We start from the raw sequence: 24,476 nt of genomic DNA, 5'->3' as shown, positions 1-24,476 counted from the left end.
TCACCCACTGGGAAATGTTGGAAAGAAAACTAAAATTGCTTCTGGAAAGGAAATGTGAAAGAAGGGACTGATAAATAAGTCTATGTGCCAGATGTTTTCTCAGGCACTTTACTTACATGTTCTCCTTCAGTCACTACAGACATACAAGGCAAGTATTCTCTCTCTACTACCAAAAGCAAAATACACCCAATAAACAGAAACAAGTCTGAGCTAGAGAGAAATTACAGGGAGGATTCCAATCTTTAACTCCAATGTTCACACAGTAAAAAAAAATAAAATAACAGCAACAAAAACTGTTTTTTAGATATACAACTATTAGTTGTCCAAAAAGACAATAAGGACACAGAGGCTCTCCGTGGCCTTTAGACAGGGGTCATAGAATTGGCCATCTCAATCAATAGGGCTGAGGACATCTTGGCCAGCACAAGCCCAAAGAAGATAAAACCATGTGGCCTAGGCTTGTACCAGAAGATCCTTCTATCATGTGGAGGAGGACATTAACGATGGAGAGTTTTCTATGCTTCTTATGAAAGGAAAACACATAAATCAAAATTCAGATTTTTAAACATTTCATTTTTTAACATGATAATAATATTATCTAAAACCTCTGTGAAAGTGGTTATTTGTACTCAGAGCTCAATTCCCCAGTTTTGGATTGGAGATATCTAAAATTAAAAACATTGAGAAAAATATTACTTTCAAGTAAATCAAACCTATTCTGAATGCATTCATTCAGCAAAGCCACGAGGCACCAGGAAGTAAGTTTCTCACCAGACATAAGGAAATAGCCAAGACATAGCCCTATATTTGATTCATTTGTATATATCACATATATCACGTGTATACTGAGGGAATGTGGAGCTAGATACACACACAGGTATATGCACACATACACATATGTACAGAATTCAATGGGTAAGCTTTTACTGTATGCTTCTGGATGTTGAATGTGCACAGATTAAGGAAAAAGAATGCCAGTATGCTGTTAATAATTCCACCTTGTTTCCTTCCTTCAGCATTTTACTTGGCTGTGCTGGGTCTGAGTTGTGGTGTGTGGGATCTTTCGTTGCAACACACAGACTTTCGAGTTGCAGAGAACGGGCTCCCCAAGTTGCAGTGAGAGGGCTTATCTGCCCCTCAACATGTGGGATCTTAGTTCCCCAACCAGGGATTGAGCCCGCATCCCCTGCATTATGAGGTAGACTCTGAACTACTAGACCACCAGGGAAGTCCCTCCACCTTGTTCTTTTTTTTAATTTATTTATTTTTTAATTGAAGGATAATTGCTTTACAGACTTTTGTTGCTTTCTGTCAAACCTCAACATGAATCAGCCATAGGTGTGCATATATCCCGGGTCGGGAGGGAGATGGGAAGGTGGACCAAAGGGGAGGGGATATATGTACACCTGGTTCTTAAAGCTTGGAGGCCCAAGTAAACAAGTTAGAAAAGAGAAGTAAAAATCACCTCATAACTACACTTTCCCTAATGATGCAATTACAAATAAAATATCTTTGATGTCATAAAACCAAAAAAATAGCTTTTATTTTTAAGCAAATAAAAACCACGATCTTTCAAAGTTTTTAACCCAGGCCTTTTGGAGCTTCGGTCATCTATCCTGAGATGCACCTCCCCTGTGCATGTCCCACTAATGATGCCTGCGAGACAGAGCATAGTGGCCCTGCTCTGAATTTACTACTCTGGTTCAAGCCTTCTCTTACGTCCCCAGTGCACAGTCAAGGGAAGGCTGCAATACTTAAGTATAAGGGAATTAAATATTTGGATAGAACACTAAGAAATCAACATAGAATGTCATGGAACTGGACAGTCTAGCACACAGTTTAACCATTTTCAGCTTACAGTTCAGTACATGGATGGCTCCCTACTCAGCCTCCGAGCTACCAAAAATAGCTAATACCAAAAATAGCTACATCTAGCAACCTAATACCCAAACCCAGAAGTTGGGAGAGCATGAAGTTCCTTTTATGATGTAATTAACTCCCACTTTCACGGTTCAGGTTCAGTCTGAACTTTTCCACAGATGACTGACCCTGAGAATGTCCACCTGCTTTAGGAAAGCCTCTGCATATTTATAGTGATAGGGCTTTGAAAAGTGAAAGTAGCTCAGTCGTGTCCGACTCTTTTTGACCCCATGGCCTCTAGCCCGCCAGGTTTCTCTGTCCATGGAATTCTCCAGGCAAGAATACTGGAATGTGCTGCCATTTCCTACTCCAGAGGATCTTCCCAATCCAGGGATCGAACCCAGGTCTTCTGCATTGCAGGCAAATTCTTTACCATCTTTACCCAACTGGAGAATAGGGTGATTTTCATTTTCATTTATTTTTATTAGTTGGAGGCTAATTACTTTACAATATTGTAGTGGTTTTTGCCATACATTGACATGAATCAGCCAGAATCTCATGACATAATTGGCAGTGGCAAAGGGAAAAAGAAATGGGAGAGCAAAGGGGAAGGAGGATGCATGAGTTTATGATAGAGTTTACACCTCTGTCAATATTGCTTCCTTAGCTCCAGGACAGACCCCAGTAACTCTTCCATCTTTATCCGACCTTCCAATCCCCTCTGATCCCTATAGAAAGACTAAGATACCAGATATTTGGAGGTAACAAAATGAACTTCTAAGTTACCTATGTGACCTAATTATTTGATAGAAGTTTAAAGTGATGGTTAGACTGTGGTGGTGGTGGTCGTTTAGTCACTAAGTCCTGTCTGACTCTTGCAACCCTATGGACTGTAGGCTCCTGACAGGCTCCTCTGTCCGTGGGATTTTCCAGACAAGGATACTGGAGTGGGTTGCCCTTTCCTTCTCCAGGGGATCTTCCTTATTTTGGTGGTGATGGTGATAATCTGCACACGTGGACCCTATGTGTGTAGGATGTCTTTCGGTTCAAGTACCTGGAAAATGAGTGAAGTTTCAGGGGAATGGAACGGCAGGTGGATGTTGGCATGAACAAAGAAGAAAGGCAGGTAGTCCTGGATGGCAGTGGGTAATACATCAAGAAACCAGATGTGAAATGGAGACAGCTGGGGTCTCTGGTTGAAGGTCTATGGATTCTTTGACTACAGTAGCTTGAGCACCTGGTAGTGCAAAAGAGAATTCTTTTAACTTTATTAAGTAATAAAGAAGAAACAATTAATTCATTTCTCCCACTCCTTATGTATATAGGTACATATCACATCTTCCTTATCTGTCCATCTATTGACAGATATTTAGGCTGCTTCATATCTTGGCTATTACAAATAGTGCTACAATAAGTATGAGGGTGCAATGTCTTCTCTAGTTAGCATTTTCTTCAGATAGATACCCAGAAATGGAAGTGCTGGATCAGATGGTAGTTCTATGTTAGATTTTTTGAGGAATCTCCATTGTTTTCCATAGTGGCTGCACCAATTTACATTCCCACCAGTAGTGCTCAAGGTTGCCCTTTTCTCCACATCGTCCCTACTGCTTGTTATTTCTTATCTTTTTGATAACAGACATTATAAAAAGTGTGAGGTGATAACCTTATTGCAATTCTGATTACATTTCTCTGACAATTAATAACTTTGAGTATCTTCTCACATACCTATTGTCCATCTGTACGTCTTCTTTGGGAAAAAGTCTGTTCACATCCTCCGCTCATTTTTAATCAGATCATTTGTTTCCTGTTATTGAGTGCATGAGTTCTTTATATACTTTGGGTATTAGCCCTTATCAAATACATGATTTGCAAATATTTTCTTCCATTCAGTAGACATTGCTGAGAAGAAGCTTTTAAGTTTGATGTGTTCCACTTGTTTATTTTTGCTTTTGTTGCTTTTGCTTTTGGTGTCAGATTCAAAAAATCATTACCAAGACCTATGTCAGGAAGCTTACTGTCTCTGTTTTATTCTAAGAGCTTAAAGGTTTCAGGTCTCACATTCCAGTCTTTAATCCATCTGTAGTTAATTTTTAGTGTATGGCATAATACAGTGGTCCAGCTTCATTCTTTTGCATGTGTCTGTCCAATTTTCCCATTTATTTAAGAGATGGTCCTTTCCCCATTGTATATTCTTGGCTCCTTTGTCATAAATTAATTGACCATATGGCATGGGTTCATTTCTGGCCTCTATATTCTGTTCCATTGACCTATGTGTATGCATTTATGCCAATACCATACTGTTTTAATTGCTACAACTTTGTAATATAGCTCGAACTCAGGGAGCATGTTGCCTCCAGCTTTGCTGTTCTTCTCAAGACTGCTTTGGCAATCTAATTTCAATTGGCATCTAATTTTAAGTAAAAATTATCTCAACAAAAACTGTTTGAAAGCCATGGGATGGACTGGTGTGGGTATAAAATATTCTGGTTTTTAATTTCAAAATCACAAGTTTAAAAACCCAAAATAAATAACCTATTCATTATTTGTGCATTGATCTCACTTCCAAGCTACTCATTTCTGCCTTCAAATTGCTGTTAATACAAACCCTTGCCCAGTGGCTATCTTAAATGAAAGATTCTGTTCATCTATAGATTAAGTGAGCACACAAGCATCCAGAATTTAGTGATAAGCTAGATGTCTGACATACTTCCAAGTCCATAAATACATTTAACATGCTTAACGTTTGTCCCTCAAGTTGGAAAAATCCAAACCAAAATTTAGCTGAAAGAGTATATCACTATTCAGCAGTTTAAAATATGGATATTTTGCCAAGATGTAATAATATGACATTTAGGAAATAAATATAATGTATATTACCTGAAATTACTTTTAGGCAATTTTTTAAGTACTCTGCACCAGTATTGCCACACTTGTTACCAGTATCAACATCTATCATTTTCCTTAATTTTCTTAGTAATTCTAAAATGAAGAGAGGAAAGAAGAGCTCCTCATAAAACATACAATAATATTTAAAAGTATTTCTACCAATTACTAATTGAATAGAATACAAGAAAGAAAAGGTCAAAGTTCCATCTTCTGTTAAAACTGTAACAGTGGGGCTTCCCTGGTGGCTCAGATGGTAAAGAATGCACCCGCAGTGCAGGAGACCTGGGTTTGATCCCTGGGCCAGGAAGATCCCCTGGAGGAGGGAATGGCAACCCACTCCAGTATCCTTGCCTGGAGAGTTCCATGGACGGAGGAGCCTGGAGGGCTGTAGTCCATGGGGTCACAAAGATGCAGACACACCTGAGCGACTAACACACACACAGACTTGTCAGCTCCAGGAGACAGGCATTTTCTTACCTGTGTCCTCAGCAGTGAACACAGACCCTGGCCCCTAGCAGATGCTCAATAAAATTTAAAAAAAAAAAAAAAAAAACACCTGTAACAGTGAAAGGAAAAGCATAGTCAGGCAAAGATTCACAGAGGTAACTGCTTCTGCTCTGGATAATAAAAGTAAGAGAGCAAGACTGATTCACAAAAAGAGCTGATGACTCTCATTTCCTTCCCCCGAGGCTCTCACAGACATGGTGATGGGCACCAAAGACCCTGGGTGAGAAGGTGCATGTATGACTGTGCCAGTCCTTAGGACACAACCTGGACTGTGGCATCTTTATACGGCAGTTTATTTTTTTATTCAAGACTGTGTTAATGCAACAACATTCAGAACCTTTCCTTAACTCTGCACTAGTCAGACCTTTTGCGTTGTACAGCTGTCTATTGTCTTTGCCCTAATTGGCACCAAAAAAAAGTTAAATCATTTACTCACTCACTTCCCACTGAAACGACAGAATTCAGGTTTTTGCTGCCAATTTGCTCCCACCACAGTGTGTCTACAACTGTTATCACCACCGTTTTAAAATGAACCCCTTCCCCTTCTTGTATGAATTATGCTGTGGCCCTGTAAATATTCATTTTATAAACTTACAACCTAGGATCTCTAAGAAGGATCCTAGCTCTAAATCAAAGAAATTGAAATTGCTTCTTATAAGGCATTACGAGGTATGTGTTTGTAAAGTTTAAATGATCATTAATAACTAAATTCGTGCTCTTGTTTTAACAAGTCATCACCCTTAAAATATCATTTTATATATTTTATCACACTCTGAAGCATTAAGATAACCAAGAAATGGATATTGACCCCCTCCCCAAACACAATTCAAATTTTATAACAGAAAGGAGAAGAAAAACAAAATACATTTCCAAGACTTGTGCTTTTAGTAAACCGTTTACTTAATGCCATCTCTCCACTAAGCAACAGTCATCAGGGGTTACTCAAACACACATCCACTGCTAGAGCCAGAGCAGTGTATCAGGATTCTTGTACAAGAAATTGTGGGCATGGTGCTGAAAAGTTCCCTGTAACTCAACAGCCTGTGACATCTTCAGTCTGGCGGTGTTTCACCGGAAACGTCATCCTGCTGGGAAGTTCATGCTGCCCCACCGATCTGAAGGGCTGCAGACCAAGTTGTTCAGTCTTCCCATCCCAGAAACATTCTCTAATTCACCCACTATTACCACATCCAGTTTAGCTCCTCTGCCAGGCTTCTGGACTCCGAATTATGATTCCTCTCCTCCTCCAAAGTAAAAGGAGTCCCTTCACTTCAGTTCAGTTCAGTCGCTCAGTCATGTCCGACTCTTTGCAACCCCATGAATAGCACGCCAGGCCTCCCTGTCCATCACCCAGAGTCCCCAAACATGAACCTTTTGCTCAGCCTCTGACTTGCACTCACATTGTACTTGCCTTGCCAAGAATATACTCATCTCTCCTGCCAAAAGACACACGCATTTAAAAGTCAGCTCAGGTCACACTTCTCAACGAGATTTCCCTTTCTTCCCAGCTCATCCTTCTGTGGGTCTCCCTACAGCCTTCCCGCGGGCCTTTCACATCTCATTACCAGTGTTCTCTGGATGTTGAGCTTCAGTACTTTGGGGCCAAAGACCAAATCCTTCCAGAATGTTTTCAACCTCTCCCAGTAACTAACATGCAACTTACCCCCATACAGTTATCAAAGAAATGCCGATAGGGAGAGGGGGACTCAAGGAAAATTTTGGAGGTGATTGATGAGTAATAAACATCTCACCTCTATGGTGAGAACACTACAGTGTATTCATATGTCCAAACTCATCAAATCGTACACATTAAACATTCAACGTCTTTTGCATATAAATTATAGCTCAATAAGCTGCTAAAAAATTCTGCTCCAAGGCAACTACAGGTCTCTTGGATCCAAAATAAATAATGGCATAACTTCCTTTTTACAGCAATAAATGTTGCTTTTAAAAAATAAATGAATAAATGCTGATAGGTTTATCCAGATAGATTGTATACTGTCCATCTTCTCAAAACCTCGGGATCATCTTTTAGATAATTTCCAAATAAGATGTTTCTCTACATTTAGTGCATCTTCGGAATGACAAGATTGGCAGCCCTAGACACCAGAGAGGAAAGAAAAGGTTGCTGTGTAGAAACAGATTTAAAGGACAACTTACTCAGGGGATTTCTGACCTGTCTCCAAAAGAGCTTTTGACTTAGATTATCTTCAGGAGGATATTTGCTTTGCAGAGCAACCTTGGAATCTAAAGACAGGGCTTCTAGGTTGTTGCTGTTCAGTCACGCAGTCGTGTCCAACTTTTTGCGACCCCATGGACCTCAGCACGCCAGGCTTCCATGTCCTTCACTATCTTCCAGAGTATGCTCAAACTCATGTCCATTGATTCAGTGATGCCATCCAACCATCTCATCCTCTTTGTCACCTCCTCCCCTTCTGTCCTCACTCTTTCCCATCATCAGGGTCTTTTCCAATGAGTTGGCTCTTCACATCAGGTTGTCAAAGCATTGGAGCTTCAGCTTCAGCATCAGTCCTTCCAATGAACATCCACAGTTGATTTACTCTAGGATTGACTGGCTTGATCTATGTGCAGTCCAAGGGACTCTCAAGAGACTTCTCCAACACCAGAGTTCAAAAGCATTGATTCTTTGGTGCTCAGCTTCCAGGTTAAAGGGTGGAATTGTTTTCCACCCAGGATAATAAAGACCATGGTTCCCTGATGGGCAAAGACTGGGCATTTTTGCAAGAAGCTCCTTAAAAAAAGGCAGATTTCCTAAACTCGGAGGTCCTCAGCTCTGACACCAACCCGCTGTGTGCAGGTGCCCACCTTGGCCACTCAGCACTCCCCCCGGGCAGATATGAGGACCAGAGAAACGAGAACCTGAAGCCTGTTGACCCTCAGTTGTCACTGTGGTTTAGTTGCTAAGTCATGTTTGACTCTGTGCGACCCCATCTACTGCAGCCCGCCAGGCTCCTCTGTCCGTGGGATTTTCCAGGCAAGAATACTGGAGTGGGTTGCCATTTCCTTCTCCAGGGGATATTCCTGACTCAGGGATGGAATCCACATCTCCTGCATTGGCAGGCAGATTCTTTGCCACTGAGCCACCTGGGAAGCCCGTGTCCTGAGTAATCCAGTCCTTCATCTCTGACCCAGGAGCCGCCGTCCTCAATCAGCATCCCTGTAACAGGGGAGGACCGGCTTGTTAGCCTGAACATGGGGTCAGCTCAAGAACCCTTTGCAGTTTCGGAAAACTTCTGGATGTTAACTGAAAGTGAGTGTGTTCAGTTAGGAGTTTTTAGTTTACAAAAGAAAACAGAAGTTACCACATGGAGCTCTACACATCTCAAATGCGATGGTACAGGCAAATCTCAAAATCAGCAAGTGAAAAGCACATGCTCAAGGGCACGAGGATTCCAGGATTTGATCATCTGTGGCTCTGTGTGTGTGTGTGTGTGTGTGTGCGCACGCACACATGGGCGCACATGCTCACTCAGTTATGTCCGAGTCTTTGCAACCCCATGGACTGTAGCCCTCCAGGCTCCTCTGTCCATAAAATTTTCCAGGCAAGAATACTGGAGTGGGTTGCCATTTCCTTCTCCAGGGGATCTTCCCGACCCAGGGATCAAACTCATATCTCATATCTCTTGTATCTCCTGCATCGGCAGGCAGGTTCTTTTCCTGCTGAGCAACCGAGGGAAACTATCTGAGGCTCTAGGCTAAGGTAAAGTCAGAGAGAGTAGATCGGGGCTGCCTCTCACAGGAGGAAGGGTGGGAACTGAATCGAACTGAGAATGAGGTTTCTGGGGTGATGAGAATGCTCTAGATCTTCAGTGGGGTGGTTGGCACAAAAAGACACGCAATAGTCAAAGACATCAAACTCTACTGTGAAGGCTGTGCATTTTAATGTATGTAAATTATGCTCAATAAAAAAAAAAGCACTACAAATTCTAAATATCCAAACACTGAATATGTTGCATTCCCCTTTAGTTTCAGGATAGAATGATTCACAGAGACATGGAGACAATACCAGCCACTCTCACGTATACCCTTTGAACCCATCTTTAATCAGGAGCTGCAATACAGGGATTTAATACGACGCCTCTGGAGAAAGACTGCTTGCGTTTCAACTGCTAGCTGAGTAGCATCAGGCAAATTCCTTAAACTCTTCATGCCTGATCATCATCCTTTATCAGATAAATGTAAGAAATGTTCCTACCTATGGTTCTGAGGACTAAATTAGGTAATATAAATAAAATATCTAGTACAGAGTATGTACCCTATAAAGATTATTATTACAGGGAGCACAAATATTAATACATGATTCAGAGTAATTCAGGGCATATCTGTTAAAGTAGAAAGCAATATGTTTTTTAAAAATCTAGTAAGTATAGGCATTCATTAGTGGGAATATTAGGTGGAATAATTATATAGATTATAGTAATACCCCCAAATTGTTTATGATCTATTAAAGCCACAGATACACATCACAGTTTTTTCTAACATGTTATTTGAAGCACAGAAAGAAAAACATTATAGCGCTACTTTAAATATCTCAAGTTCAGACTGATGTGTCTCATTTACTGTCTGACAACTGTACTGTTGGCATTTTTTGCCCTTTTCCCCCTTACGGTAACATACGTAAAAGTTGAAAAGCCAGTTGTATAATATACTAATCCCAACCTTGCCTGAAGAGTTAAATTGATGACCAACCATTTGAAAGACACAACTAAAGGAAAAATGTGAGAGGACAAAATCTCGGGAAAGAGAGTACAGATCCCGGGAGAATGGGAGAGATCCTTGGTGATGGAAAAGCAGTTTATTGAAGCGACCGGGACAGAGCGGCCTGGGCTCCATGGCTCTGCACAGGACAGCACCTTTAGCACCTTTAGCATCTTTAGCACATTTGCCACTGGTTCGTGTTCCTAGGGAAAGGGCCATGTGCCATGGGTGGGCCAGAAACACCTCCGCATGGTGTTGTTTAAGATTATTCCCAAGGTTTTTAAAGGAAATATAATTCAACTAAAAAATGATAAACAACATCAACAAATATGAAAAAGACATAAAAATTTAAAAAGAAATATAATTAGGAAAGGTAAAATAAGTAAACAATCATGAGCCCTCAAATTTGTTTTAAAATTTATTTTTTAATGTGTTGCTATATCATGAAGCTATTTCTAACATTTAGAAGCCATTCTATTAAGAAGTATTTCCAATATTTTATATTTATTATTATATGTCTGATGTATGAGGAATTTTGCATCACTTAACTGGCATTTGGGTGGAAAGTTTAAATGTAAAAGAAAAAATAATTAAGATGATGAAAAAAGTGAGTTCCTAGAAACAAGTCATTGGATAATAAAAGAGGAAAAAGCAGACTTGGTCACTGTTTTCAAGCCGCCCCCTCCCCAAGGAAAATGTTGAGGCAGAATGTTGGTGACTACTGAGTATTTAATTTAGAAGCTGACTCAGACCTCCAGGCAAACAAAGCCCTTTCTTTGTTTTCAAATGGTAACACCTGGATTACAACAGAGACCCAACCAAGGAAGACAAGTTTCAGACTTTCAAATAAGTGGCTATTTAATAAAAAAACAAAAACCCTACAATTATTTTAGCCTTGGAGCCTTCTTATTTTCGGGGCTCCCCTGATGGCCCAGCGGGTAAAGAATCCACTCACATTTCTTCTTTTTTAAAGTTTGCCGCATGCTCCACACAGGAAGTGGGAAGATCAGAGATTACAATCCCTCTCAAACTACATTTTATCTAAGAAAGAGGCAGCATTTCAGCAGAGGCTACCACACACTTCAGTGATCCACTCTAATTGTGCAGACAACAAAATGTTGTGGGGCAAAAAAACCCAGACATTTTAATTACAACTACATTCATTTCTATCCAAGAAGCAGGTGCACAAACCTACATATGTATATTCAATAAAGTTCACACTTCCTTTTTCTTGCCAGACCTGAATAATCTGAGAAATTGGCTTTTAAATGTATTATTTGACTCCCCAAATGCAACAAAGTATTGTGCACAAAAGCATCTACTATCAACAAAGAACTGTATATCATCTTTGAAAAAATAAAAACAAAAAAACCCTTTGATTTCTCTTTATTGTAAGGCTTTTTTTTCATCCCTATGGACTTTGGAGTCAAGAAAATGAACTCTTTAACCCAGAGCAACTCTCCCAAGAATTGCCTATTTAAACTATGATCTAGAAGAAGAAACTTGTCAAAGTTTCCTAGTTGCTATTAAAAGTTACCACAGCCCATTGAATGTAAGCCGTCTGGAGAGAGGCAAGTTTTGCTCTGTGTTTCAAGGAGACAGGGGTGTTTTATTGGTAAATGGTCAGTAGCTCAGAATCAAAAAGAATCGTCCAAACCGTTCAAACCTGTGGTCAGAACATCCTAGATGTCTCCCTCTTTTCCCTTCCCAAATTCAAACTGGCGGCTGAGATAGGTGGACTCCACTTCCTCTCCAGCCCCTGTAGCTGCCTTGTTTTTTACTTCACCACTTCCTCTCTGGCAGTTCTTGCCTTCAACCCAGCTCCACGCAAAGATTTTTCCACACTTATTTCCAAAATTAACAAGAGTCCAAAATAGCTTAATTGAAAGATTCACTGCAAATGGTTTATGAAAAACTAAGGACACAAGAGGAACCCAAAACAGAAGACTGCAAGACTCTCTACTCCCCTCTGTCCTCAACCTCAGTCCTCACAGTCTACGCATCCTCTATCTGAATTGCCTCTCCACTCTGAAGAAATGACAAAACCATAAACAACAAATCAGTGACCTTACAGATGCCCCCACACATACCCTTGAAGGATTGCCCCCAAATGGACCCCTCTCAGAGCTAACAGGGCTTCAAGGGATTCTCCAGGAAACCAGCAAACCGCTACTAGTTATTCCCTTGAGCAGCCTGTGGGAAACTCAAGTTTAAATTAATGAACAACCTCGACAAATTCGTAGATACCAGACTTACACTCTGCTTTAAACCCCACCTGCTCTGGAACCTGACAAAACTGGTAAGACTGCCGAAGAATTCTTACCAGACTCAGTTCTCCTGGATCTCAGTGCCCAGTTGAGAAAGGAAGAGAAAATCTCACCGTTTCTTCCTTTCCAAGACCCACTGGTTATTGATCCTTTCTCTTCCAGCAACAGCTACCGACTTGTCTCATTTCGGGTCCTGAGAACTTGACCTGGGAACCATCAGACTGAGGGTCCTCAAAGCACAGCCGGACAGAAATGTAGGTTGCACTCCATGTGCAGTTAGTGTCCTGATTGGCTGAGTCTTTCTCTGGCTATCTTTGGATGTGCCTCTGGATCTTGGGAGGGTGGGACCTTTTGCACATTCTTTGGGGACACTTCTAAGAATCCAACAAGTTTTTCATTACTGCCAGAATATTTACCATTTGTCTCAACTGAAACCTGACAAGATATTAGAAAAAAATCTTTTTTTAATTTAAAATAGCTCTACAGTGAGAAGTGGGCCAGACTGAAATCTGACATTCAGATCCTAATAAGAACTTTTTTAAGGACTCCTCCCCCAAGTTAGGCTTCCCAGGTGGCTCAGTGGTAAAGAATCCGCCTGCCAATACAGGAGACTCGGGAGACATAGGTTTGATCCCTGGGTCCAGAGGATCCCCTGGAGGAGGAAATGGCAACCCTCTCCAGTATTCGTGCCTGGAAAATTCCATGGACAGAGGAGCCTGGCACGTGGGTTACAGTCCATGGAATCACAAAGAGTCAGACATAACTGAGCATGGGCGCTTGCACACACACACTCAACTACTGCTACTATTACCACTACCCCTAAGCTAAGTGAAACTATGAACCCAGAAGGAAAGAAAGATCTGAAACAGACAGCTCTAAGCCTAGTACACAGAAATCTTTTTATTTCCATGTTAGTTGAAGTGCTTCTCCCCACTCTAAAGCAGCAAACAGAAGATAATGTAGTCTGATGAGTGATCAGCTCTTTGATGTCATAAAAGTTGCAACACAATTGAGTTATTCAAAACTATTCCTTGTTTCAGAAACTGAGTTCTTAAAAGAACAGAAATGCAGCCCATAAAGCAATTCAAAGTCCACCTATCCATTTCACCTATCCCCAAATCTCCCCTACACTGGTAGGTATTATAAAATCCTGGATTTAGGAAACAAAAGTCCTTCTTGAAGGATCTTACATTCTTTCCCTGTCTTGAGAAGTAAATAGTCTACCCAGTTTTCTTGAGGAACTGATGACCAATTCTTTGCAAAGCAAACTTCAAGGAGGATATTATCATAAAACAGGAGAAAAAAGGTTAAAAGACTGGAAACTAGGCCAACAGATGTCTTTAAAAAGTGTAAAGCCATCTGAGCAGGGAACCTTAACCTACTCTATCTCCCAGAAACATAATTTGGGTCTAGCCGTTCTTTTATAAAGCAGGGAGCCTGCCTTATCATACCCTCAAAAGTCTTTTTCAACTTTTAAATTTACAGTGAAGTTGTGTGTGTGTGTGTTTTATTTAAGATTTGAAAATGCTTGCGATTTTTCCCAATAGTTCATAACGTGGGCCGAGTCCTCTCCAAAAACTGTTTAGAGACTGCAGGGAAAGACATCTGGGGAATACAATAGATATAAAGGAATGCCATCTGTTTCAGCACCAACCACACAACTCTGTAAGATGTATATAGAGCTCTTGGTGGTGGCACCAGTGAAGTACAAAGCGTTTCTTCCTCCAAAGATCAAAGCTGGAAGAGGGGCTCTCTCTGTAACTCAAAACCGGCTCTTCCAACAGTCACTTCCGCACCATGAGGGAGCCGCCACACCTCTAAAAGGTCAATCATGTGCCCGAAGGTGGCCTTCCATCTCTCATCTCAAATTTAAACTACAACTTAAAATATATGGCGTGCTGCGATTCATGGGGTCACAAAGAGTTGGACACGACCGAGCCACTGAACTGAACTAAAATATACTCAACATAGACCAGGAGAGACAGAAGAGGGGAAAGTTCATTCAGAATCCGGATTTGGTGGGAAAATGACAAGAGGCTTGGCATGTGAGAGCTACAACTGACCTGAGACTATTTTAATCAGTGCCCATAAATTGCAGGGGCAATATTCATTGGATATTCATTGAAAGCACTGACCCTGAAGCGCCAATCCTTTGGCCACCTGATGCGAAGAGCCAACTCACTGGAAAAGACCCTGACGCTGGGAAAGACTAGAGGCAGGAGGAGGTTGGGGCGTGACAGAGGATGAGATGGTTGGATGGCATCACTGACTCAATGGTCAAGAGTTTCAGCAAAGTCTGGGAGATGGTGAAGGAAGGACAGGGAAGCCTGATGTGCTGCAGTCCATGGGTCTCAAAGAGTCGACCCGACTGAGCGACTCAACAACAGCGTACACTGCAGGTGAGGGAAGTGAGGATGGGAGAACTAAGGGAGCCAGCGGGTCTGCCTGTGACGAGTGGGGGCTGGGCTCATCCTCTCCCAGTCCTGAACTTGGGCGCCTCAGCCAGCAAGTTAGCTCCTTCCTGCTGCCCAGCCCCTTTTCCCCCGAACGCCCGGGCGCCTCGGGTGAAGGCGGCCACCTGTGCACCGGGACCACACTCCTCCGCCGTCCTCCGGCTCCGGGGGCGCGCGGGGACGCGCGCGTGGTAGCCGACCCCGGGGTGCCGGCGTCAGGCGGCCGGTGTGGCCCGCGCGTCCAGTACCGCCCGCACCGCCGCTTCCTGCCACGTGGTTTCCATAGCAACGACTGCGCCGGCCGCCAAGCCCTCCTCCCCTCAGAGACGCTCCAGGGTCGGAGGTCATCTCTGTGGCAACGGAAACGTCTCGCGGTACGGCGGCTCGGACGGGCCGCTCCCGCCGCATTGCGTAGCCGAGCCCCCGGCGCTCTGAGGAAGTGTGCGCGCAGTGGCCGGCTCCCAGGGCTCTGGCCGCGGGGTCGCCTGCCTGCCCCCCAACTCTCTCCAGAGTTCCATGAAGCCGACTCCGAGCCCCCGTCCAGCCAGATACCCGAGGGGCTCGTCTCCTGGAGGCAGATCCGAACCGCTGAGGTGGCCGGGTTGGCGGTGGCAGAGAACTGTTGGGGTCCGCTTGCTGCTCTGGAGGCGGGAGCTCGGCCCAGTCGTGCCTTTGGTGGTTCCGGAGGGCGGAAGCCGAGTAGCTGAGTGTGGTTGTGGGGAAAACAGGAGTTTGCAGATGACGGCTTAAAAAACGGCGAAGAGCAAAGAAGGAAGGGGCGCCTCCTTTCCCAGCAAGTGAAGCTCGAGGCTGCTGGTTTAGGGGCTGTCCCCTCAAGAACAAAAACGTGCCGCATGGGAGAGTCGCGTCTTCAGAAGAAGCTTGGAAATGAAAAGAGGATTCAAATTCACTCAACTGTTTTGCCGAATGCCTTGCTTTTCAAGGAGCATATTAAAGCTCAGAAAAGAAAATGAAGCAGGCTTCTGCAGAGGGAACCCAGGGGTGCCCTAACACTTGTTATTTAAAGGCTGAGCGAGCAAGAACCGGTGTACGCCAGTCAGTTCAGTTCAGTCGTTCAGTTCGTGTCAGATTCTGCAACCCTAGGGACTGCAGCACGCCAGGCCTCCCCGTCCATCACCAACTCCCGGAGTCTACTCAAACTCATGTCCATTGAGTCGGTGATGCCATCCAACCATCTCATCCTCTGTTGTCCCCTTCTCCTGCCCTCAATCTTTCCCGACATCAGGGTCTTTTCCAATGAGTCAGTTCTTTGCATCAGGTGGCCAAAGTATTGGAGTTTCAGCTTAAGCATCAGCCCTTCCAGTGAATGTTCAAGACTTAACTCTTGGGCTTATGTGTTTAAGGAAGGTCTGAAGTTTTGAGATTTAGCATAAGGGCATGAGAAAAATGTGGGCCCCGGGGAATATTGCAAACCACATTTCAGGATGCCCTGGGATGAAGGGTCAGAAAGCCAACAGGTTTTTCCTTCCTTGTTTTATCATTTAGAGGCCAGATTCTTGGTTGGCACTGTTGGAGTAAGCATCAAGTGAACTTAACCAAGTAAATCGTATGATACTGGAGTTACAGTCCCACACACTTTCTCAAGGAACCCTGTTTTTCACTATTCAGTTAATTGAAATGTATTGAAAACCTGTGATCTGTCAAAACCAGAGTTTTTGTCAGGGAACAATGATAAAGGCAGTAGTGCTCTACAATTGTTAGGTGACTTTCTTAGATGGTGTTAGTAGGTTAGATAAAAACTTAAGGGTTTCCTGTAAAACTTGTCTGCAGTATAGCTCCTTTTTGCTTTCAAGTTTAGGAAGGCCCTAAGAATTCCTCCGTTAAACTTCTCTACCCTTCATCATCCTTCCTTTTACTTCTGGCCAAAGCAAAAAAAGAAAAAATGAGTTTGTACCAACTACAGAAATATACAGGGACAACATGAAGACACACCTGGTCTTCAAAAGCAGAATAGCAAAAAAGTTAGCGCCTCTCTAGAGGCATATGAAGGAACTGAGAAATCTCCTTGAGGCAATTCCCTGCCTTTCTGTCCTCAGGTTCAACTTTTATAACTAAATCTAGCACATGGTACACAATCTAAAACCCCAAGAAACACCGCACAGACTATGTATGGCATTAGGCAGCTAGACATGTCAGTAGGTATTTCCTTGACCCACTGTCCCTCCTAGAGGTAGTACTATGTTGGGCTCAAAGGTTTTAAGAATATAGACACAATGCAATGTCTCATTTAAAACTTAATAGAAGAGCTTCAAATATACTGTTTAAACATCCCAACTGTTTCCCCATAAGGCATAAGAAACTATTTTGAATAAATGCTTCCATTTTGAGACATGTACATATTTATAGAAAGCTTATGAGTCAATTCAGTGAGTTATGATGCCAGAATGTACAAAGGAGCAAAAACTTCAGTGATTGTCCTTGTTACCACATTTATAAAAACGCTTCACAAAAGTCCTCAATGTTTGTGTTGCTAAAATATGGAAGACTGGGTTTGAACATTTTTAAAGGAGTGGTTCCGCGTGGGAAATGTGAAATATAGAATTAGCTTTCGCACCTTCTGAAAGCAGTGCATCGTTTGAGCGAATGTTCTTGGTTATGGATGCTGCCTGTGATGAGAACATGGCTGGATATGGGTACAGCTAAAGTGAGCTCCATTGTTAAAACCAAGTTCAGATGATCATGCATTTGGTTTCACACTTGTTAACTTGGATAGAAATTAAAGCAAACATAAAACAAAAACACAACACTCCCAACAAGTCAATACTTGGAAGCCTAACAAACATTCAATCGTTGGTTCATGAAGTGCCACTGCCTGCAAAACTCATTTTGCTACTTCAGTAACTGAAGCTTCCTGGATGGAGTCCAAGGTCAACTGGTATTATTGGGTTAGCCAAAAAGTTCATTTGTTTTTCCATAAGATCCTACAGAAAAAAAAAAAAACCCAAATGAAATATTTGGGCAACCCAATCCAAGGAATCCCACTCTGAAGGCAAGCATATGAGAAGGAGAAGGACCTGACATCTGTTTGGTGTTCCAGCCATGCAGTCTGAATCCGATGTCTCCATATTATATCTGCTCTGTGTTTAGAAATGCAGAGGTTATGGCCCATTAGTGGCTCACCCAGCTCTACGGGAACCTAGGATGAGTCGGCAGGTGCAGGAAGAGGAGTGAAAAATGCTTACTCTTTTTTTCTTCTCCCTCTTCCTATTTTCTCACTTCTCAAAGGCATGACCTCCCCAGATGTAAAGCTATTAGCTTTAAAAGATTAACATATATTTACATGAGTAACAGTGGCACACCAGATGTTTTTGGCACCTAAAACAGCTTAGTAAATGGCAAAAGCAAAGCTGGAAGACACCCTCAAAAAGGAGAAAATAGAAAGTGACAATGACTTCTACCAAGCCCTGCTTGTTTCATCTCAAAGTTACATGGCAGAGAGAGAGTTTTGAAGAGGAAACTCAAGGCCACGAGTTTGTCGATTTTCTAAATGCGCTTTGCAGAACTAAATCTAGGGCACCCACTTCATACCCTCCTTGCTGCTAGCACTGGTCCCTGATAAAATTACCTCTGGTTACAAATTTTTCTTAAAATCTGTGCTTTCCAAAATCCATCAAGCCATGGCAATTTGTGTGTGGGAGTAGCTATACATAAGTCCCCTGTATATGACCCTTCATGTTGCAAACTTTCTAAGATGCATTCCCATGTCCAGTCACGTTTGTTCATGTGTCTGGTGGACATAGTCATGTGCACGCACCCTCTATAATTGTTCGTGTTCTGTGTACTTTACTACACAGTACTGTACAGAGTACAATAGTACAGTATCTTTATTTCAAGCCCAGGTTGTACTCAGACATCACTGGCTCATTTTTCTAAGAGGGTAGACAGAGTTGAATCCAGCAAGGAACCAGAACCTGTCGAGTGTGAGTGCATTTGCAGCTTGCCCTCTGTCTCCTCTATGGGGTCGCAAAGAGTTGGAAACGACTCAGCACCTGAGCACACATGCGCACACTGCACACTCTGGCCTATTGCTGAAAACCCGTCAGCTCTGCCATCTCCCGCCTCCTCTCCCTTCTCCTGTCAGTGACTCTGCTTACCTGTTCGTTCTCTCAGTGCCAGCTCCTGTATGCCGGCTGTTGCACTGCACTTTGTGTTTGTTTTTTATGTATTATTTCTGTGAAAAGTACTATAAACCTATTACAGTACAATACTATATAGCTGATTCTTGAGTACCTAGGCTAACTTTGTCAGACTTACGAACAAATTCTTGGAACTCATTCGTATGTAGGGGACTTACTATATTTGCACATCTGTGGCTTCCTTTGTTGGACAGTATCTGAATAGACATCCATGACATGATCTTCCTATTTATTTTTATTGCGGACTTCTTTTTTCCAACAGTATTTATTTCCTTAGCAGCCATCAGTCAAAGTTTAGTGACCTAGATTATTTCCCAAACTGGCCTGGGATACACATTGGTCAGTCCAAACTATCAGTACTAGTTTAAACAAACAGATCAAGCCCTCCTCCGGGCAAAATAAGTGCCTTGGACTCAGTATTCTCTACTTAATGATCTGCCTAAAATATAGTCCCTTTGCATGACTCATGCAGTGAAAGTTAAAGCAGGTAACATCTATTCTAAACATATAGCTATTCCTCTACTAGGAAAATAGAAGAAAGTAGGACATTTAAGCAGAAGCATGCGCACCCGCGTGTGTGTGACTCTGTGTCTGATAATAGCTGTATTGTGAGATATTGGACATCTTTATGAAGACAGTAAATTTACTTTCTATCCAAGATTTCTAAGCTATTGCGATTTAAAAAGCATATATTGTACAAATGCATTCTTCATGCTCTTTTCTATTTAAGTTTTATATAAAAAACAACTACCAGTAAAAACCTATTTAATTATCACTTCTTATTTAAACACTAATCAATGACTTTTGGGTAGGTGAATAAAATGCCCTTAAGTTTATGACTCTACTATTTGCTTATTTCCACACCAACCTGGTTATATAGCAGTACTCTGACATTTCTCTCAGGAACCCTAGAGCAAACTGTCTGTACTTGCTAATAAAGCGCTAGGAATAAGCAGTAAATTATTTTATAACTTGGAAAAATTGGGAGGAAAAAGATTCCTTTAATAAGAAGTCTTTAGAGCAAATTCATGATCCTAGTACTGGTACTTGGAGGTATTCTGCCAAGCTTCTTGGTTTGAAACCAGTTAATTGTCCTCATTTGAGATCTAAGATAATATAATAGGTAGTAGTCAATCTGTTCTTTCTGGTTTTAACAGTTAAGAAGATTTTAGTCTTTGTTTTATTTTAATTACCCAATTAACTTCTTGGTTATACTGCTATCTTGGGATCAGAACGATTTTAGGCCTCGTGTTAACAGCAGAATGAGAAGAGAATTTACCAGCTACAATCCTGAAAGTGAATGGCTAGGCACAGGTTTGATTCAATCTCGGAAGGCAAAACTTTAGAAGGCGAGACAAATAGTGTGACACATCAAAGTCCCATTTTTAAAACGATTTACAAAATGCTCCAACTCCCAGGTTGGCACTCTCACCCCTGGCATTCTAAGACTTAAACTATCCTATTCAAGTAGTTTAGGCATTGTTAGACACAGTTTGAGTTAACCCATCAATTCACACTCAAGCACTTTAGCATTCATAAGCTGCAAAATAAATCACTCTAAAAATAACTCATCATTTGTTTGACACCTAAAACGCCTTTGAAGCAAAAAAAAAAAAAAAAAAAAAAAACTACTATTCCAGAGAGATGAAAGTGGGTGGGGTGCGGGAGGTGTAATAAAAAGATCTTGAATCGTGTATGGGTGAAAATTACTGTTTCCAGTAAAACTATTTACCAAAAAAAAATAAAATAAAATTTATAAAAGGCAGTAAGGAAACTTACTGTTCCCTGCTGAATTACTGCCCACTCTCAGCACTATGGAGGGACAGATTCGAGATCTCTAAACAAACGGCCAAGTCCAAAGAAATGCTTTTACAGTATTCCTTTCTCAGAGGGAGATAAATCTTTTCACAGGACACAAGAAGGCTTCACAGACCACTGATCTGACTGTGTGAGGGAGTAACCCTTGCCTCAAGGGTCTTGGCGTGAACTTGGGAGACGGTAGTGTTGCATATCTGGGTATGACCAGGCCATCAGCAAGTGTTGGGCCTGATGCCTGCTTGGTTGGGGTACCCACAGCTCCCTGCCCAACTGGAAATGCGGCTGGTGAGGTGACCACACGGCTTTCTCCTTGGATGATGCTCCGGGATGGTGGTACCATCTCAGAGTTGCTAAATGCTGAGGAGTTAAGAGAGAGGAGGGTTGTAGGAAAGGGCAAGGAGCGGGTGGTGGGGAAAGAGGAGAGGGGGGCGGAGAGAAAGCGGGTCAAGCAAGACGGAGCAGGGAGCTGAGAGCTCCAGGCGGGAGGCAGGGGGCCACTGCAGCACCCTGCCGCCCAGAGCTTCCCGCAACTGCCACCCAAAGGTCCCGGCAGAAGGCAGCCGCCTGGCGTCCTCCCCGCCCTCTGGACAGCAGCGGAGGGGGCCGCGAGGGGGACCCAGGCTCCGCATCCACCCCTCCATCCCCGCCCACCCAGCCGTCCCCCCCCCTCCCCCCTTCTTCCTCCTCCCCGCCTCCTCCCCTTCTTCTCCCTCCTCTCCCTCCTCTCCCTCCTGCCCCTCTTCTCGCGCCGCCCAGCTACGCTGCATCAGCCAGCTCCAGAGGCAGGGAGGCGGCCGCCACTTGCCGCCCGGCCGGCGAGGCTCCGGGTGCCAGCGCGCCCCCGGCGGAGCTCGCGGTGTCAGGGCGCCCGCGGGAAGCCATGATCTACTACACCGCAGTGCCGGCGTCAGGAGCCCCGGGCGCCCCGGGCTACCGCGGCAGGACGGCCAGGGCCCCGCCCCCGCCCCCCAAAACGGCCCCCAGACACAAACACCGGCCCCCCCCCGCCCCTCGGGTCCCTCCCCGGCCTGGGCCGAACTGTGGGACACCGCACACCGCACCCCGCCCCTCAGCCCCACCGCCTCCAGCGCTCGCGCTCCCCGACCCGCCGCGCCCGCGCGCCGCCGCCACCACCGCGCAGTCCTCCGGCATGGCCTCCCCAGGGCGGCTCGCCCACAGCTCCGCGACCGCCCCCAAACGCCGGGGACCCGACTCCCCCGAATCACCTGCATTTGCATTTCTTATGTAACGCACTGCAAGTGTCCCGGTTGGAGCCTTTTGGAAGGGGGCGCACGATCGCCGCGAGGCTGAAGCAGGGACCCGGGGCCAGGCGCATCCCACCCGGGGAACCCAGACGCGGGGTGAGGACACTGCTTTATTAAAGAGAGAGACCGGGCTTGTCGGCTTGGTGTGGGGTTCCCTCCCGACAGGAGCCCCGCTCAAGTGTCCCCAGTGACAGGAGGTGTCGGAGGCAGAAAACGGGGGAAGGAGTTAAAACTCTGGCACGGCGAGCTAGACGGGGGCGGGAGGCGGGGGCCGCGAGGGAGGGGGAGCCCCTTCTACTTTGGTAAAGGTGATGGGGTGGCGGGTATTGTGCAAGCTAATCAGAAAGTCTCAAGCAGGTTCTCGGAGCCAAGCTAGGTCTCCCTGAAACCTGCAGCACAAGTCGGCGGAGCTCTCGGCTTCTTTTTCCTGGCAACGAACGAAGCTTCAGCTGCCTCGGGCCAAACCTTAAGCCATAAACCCTTCAATATTTCACCAAACATCGGCAACCAGACACATTAATTAAAAAAAAAAAAAAGTTTCCTCCTCCCTCCGAGTGATGAATTGTGTCACAGCCAAGGGATGCTGACAAGGGTTTGGGGGCTCAGAGACGCGGATCCAGCTGTTACTTGTTTATCCATGCAATAGCTCTATACACTACACTGTCCTGATCCTTTGCTGTTTCCCCTGCCTTCCTGCATAGCAGAACTGCAGATCTAGCTCAGTGAGCAACAGACAGGTTATTAGGAGGAAAAACATAACATGATGCATGTTTTGCTTACCAGTTGGGTTCTTGTTTTTCTTAAGACTCTTGCCACAAAGACACTGCAGCATATGCGTTCCTTTGCTGAAAATGTTCCAAAGAAACCACATTGATTTGGGCGAAAAGCAATCCAGCAGCTTAGACACCCTGAGAAAGAAGAGATCCTTGTGGTTGCATAATAATAATTTGAAATCAGTTCTCCTGAAGAGGGGCACCGGTTTTACCATAGGAAAAACGATGATATTCCGGATCTTCTCCCAGTTTTTTCCCCTCACGTGGTGTATTTCTTTGAGACTTCTCAGTGATTGTTTTTTTTCGGCCAGGGTGAACGATTTTATCCCCCTTGATCACCACTGGACTATTACCAAAGGGTTGGCCAAAAAATCCTTTTTCAGCGTGAAGACAAACAAAAAAGCAAAGAAATCCCAACTGAGAGCAGAGTTAATCAAGGAGAACAGGAATGCACAAAAGATCCCCGAAGAGAAAATCATAGCCTTTTTACTTGATCGCTATGAGGATGAGTGAGTCTGCAGGAGGCTAAGCAGGATTCGTCTCACTGAGAGAAGACTGCCATTGTGTTGTCCCTAGGAGAGAAGGGGGGAAAAAAGGAAAAAGGAAAGAAAGAAAGAAAAAAGGGGGGGAAAAAAGAAAAGGAAAAGAAAAAACCACCACGAGCACACACACACACCGATACCACCTCCGAGTCTGACAGCCGAAGACACAGCCTCCCTTCTCTGTGTCGATTTTTTCTTTTTTTTTTTTTTTTGTTAAATAATCAATCGCCGGTGCTCAGTGGGATCGGATTGAACCTGCAGTTCTCAATCACCACGAAGAAAAGATGTAAATCGAGGTGCCTGGGCAGGCTGGTCGTAGGTAGACAGCGCCACGGACCCCCTGGCTCCTGGCTCGCGCTCCGCCAGTTTCCAACAACGGTGAGCATGGGGAAAATCTCCCCTCCGGATTCCTCGCCCAGCCTCGGATGTGAGTTACAGGCATTAAAGGGAGGAGGAGTTGAAGTTTGCATTGAAAAGACTGGCTTTCCATGACGTAGCCACGTGCTTTCAGACCCGTCACCAGTGAGATGCTTGCACCCGCCCGGGGAGGGCAGCATCACTGCAGTCTCCCCGCCGGTTCCCCTCTCGAAGTACCCCCCCACCCAGCCGGCACTCAGCCCCAACCCCACCATTCGACCCCCTCCCTCCTCTCCCCGGCCTGAGGAGGCTTGCTGCTTGCCCTCCAAAGCCAGCTGACAGAGCCTTCTCTTGCAAAGTGAATTCTGAAAAGGAGAGTTGATGATAATTAGTAAACCTTCAAAAATACATGGGATGGACTGGAGGCAGGGGTTTAAGTGGAAACAGCAGTTTAGGACCACTCCTCAGCCAACATTAGTTGCACCTTACACTTTCCGAAAACAGCCTGGAAAGCATCTAAAACCTTAAGGAAAGCTCAAGTTTCTTTAGTTGTTATTTGAATCCTACTTGAAGAGCTGTTGGAAAAATATAAACTAGGCATATGACAAGTATGTACTTGCAGATACTGCCTGTTAAAAGAGCAATCACTAAGATCAGGGTGACAAGCTATACTTTGTTGAGGAGGGTCATATGTAAATGGGAACATTTATGTCTTTTCTAGACAACCCATGATCTTCAAATACTTTTTTTTTTTTTGGTACAGAAAGCACTCTGCTCGATTCACACACTAATTCATTGCTTTTTTCTGCACTCATTAACTGAACTAACATTAAATTCATCCTTATTCTGTTATCTATGCTTGTCTACAAACT

The 24,476-nt window shown here is 43.9% G+C and overlaps 1 protein-coding gene across 1 annotated transcript in view; it reads right to left on the bottom strand.

Annotated features, from left to right (window-relative positions):
* Positions 1-23,735, bottom strand: part of FGF14 (fibroblast growth factor 14) — a 603,770-nt gene extending 580,035 nt beyond the window's left edge. The window contains exon 1 of the mRNA XM_070471440.1: positions 22,713-23,735. Coding sequence (XP_070327541.1) covers positions 22,713-22,920 — 208 coding nt within the window. The 5' untranslated portion in view covers positions 22,921-23,735. The remainder of the gene's footprint in view (positions 1-22,712) is intronic.
* Positions 23,736-24,476: the final 741 nt, after the last annotated feature.

This window comes from Odocoileus virginianus, chromosome 8, assembly GCF_023699985.2.
Source record: "Odocoileus virginianus isolate 20LAN1187 ecotype Illinois chromosome 8, Ovbor_1.2, whole genome shotgun sequence".
NCBI lineage: Eukaryota > Metazoa > Chordata > Mammalia > Artiodactyla > Cervidae > Odocoileus > Odocoileus virginianus.
The sequence above is the reverse complement of the archived record's forward strand: the minus strand, read 5'-3'. Positions and strand labels throughout refer to the sequence as shown.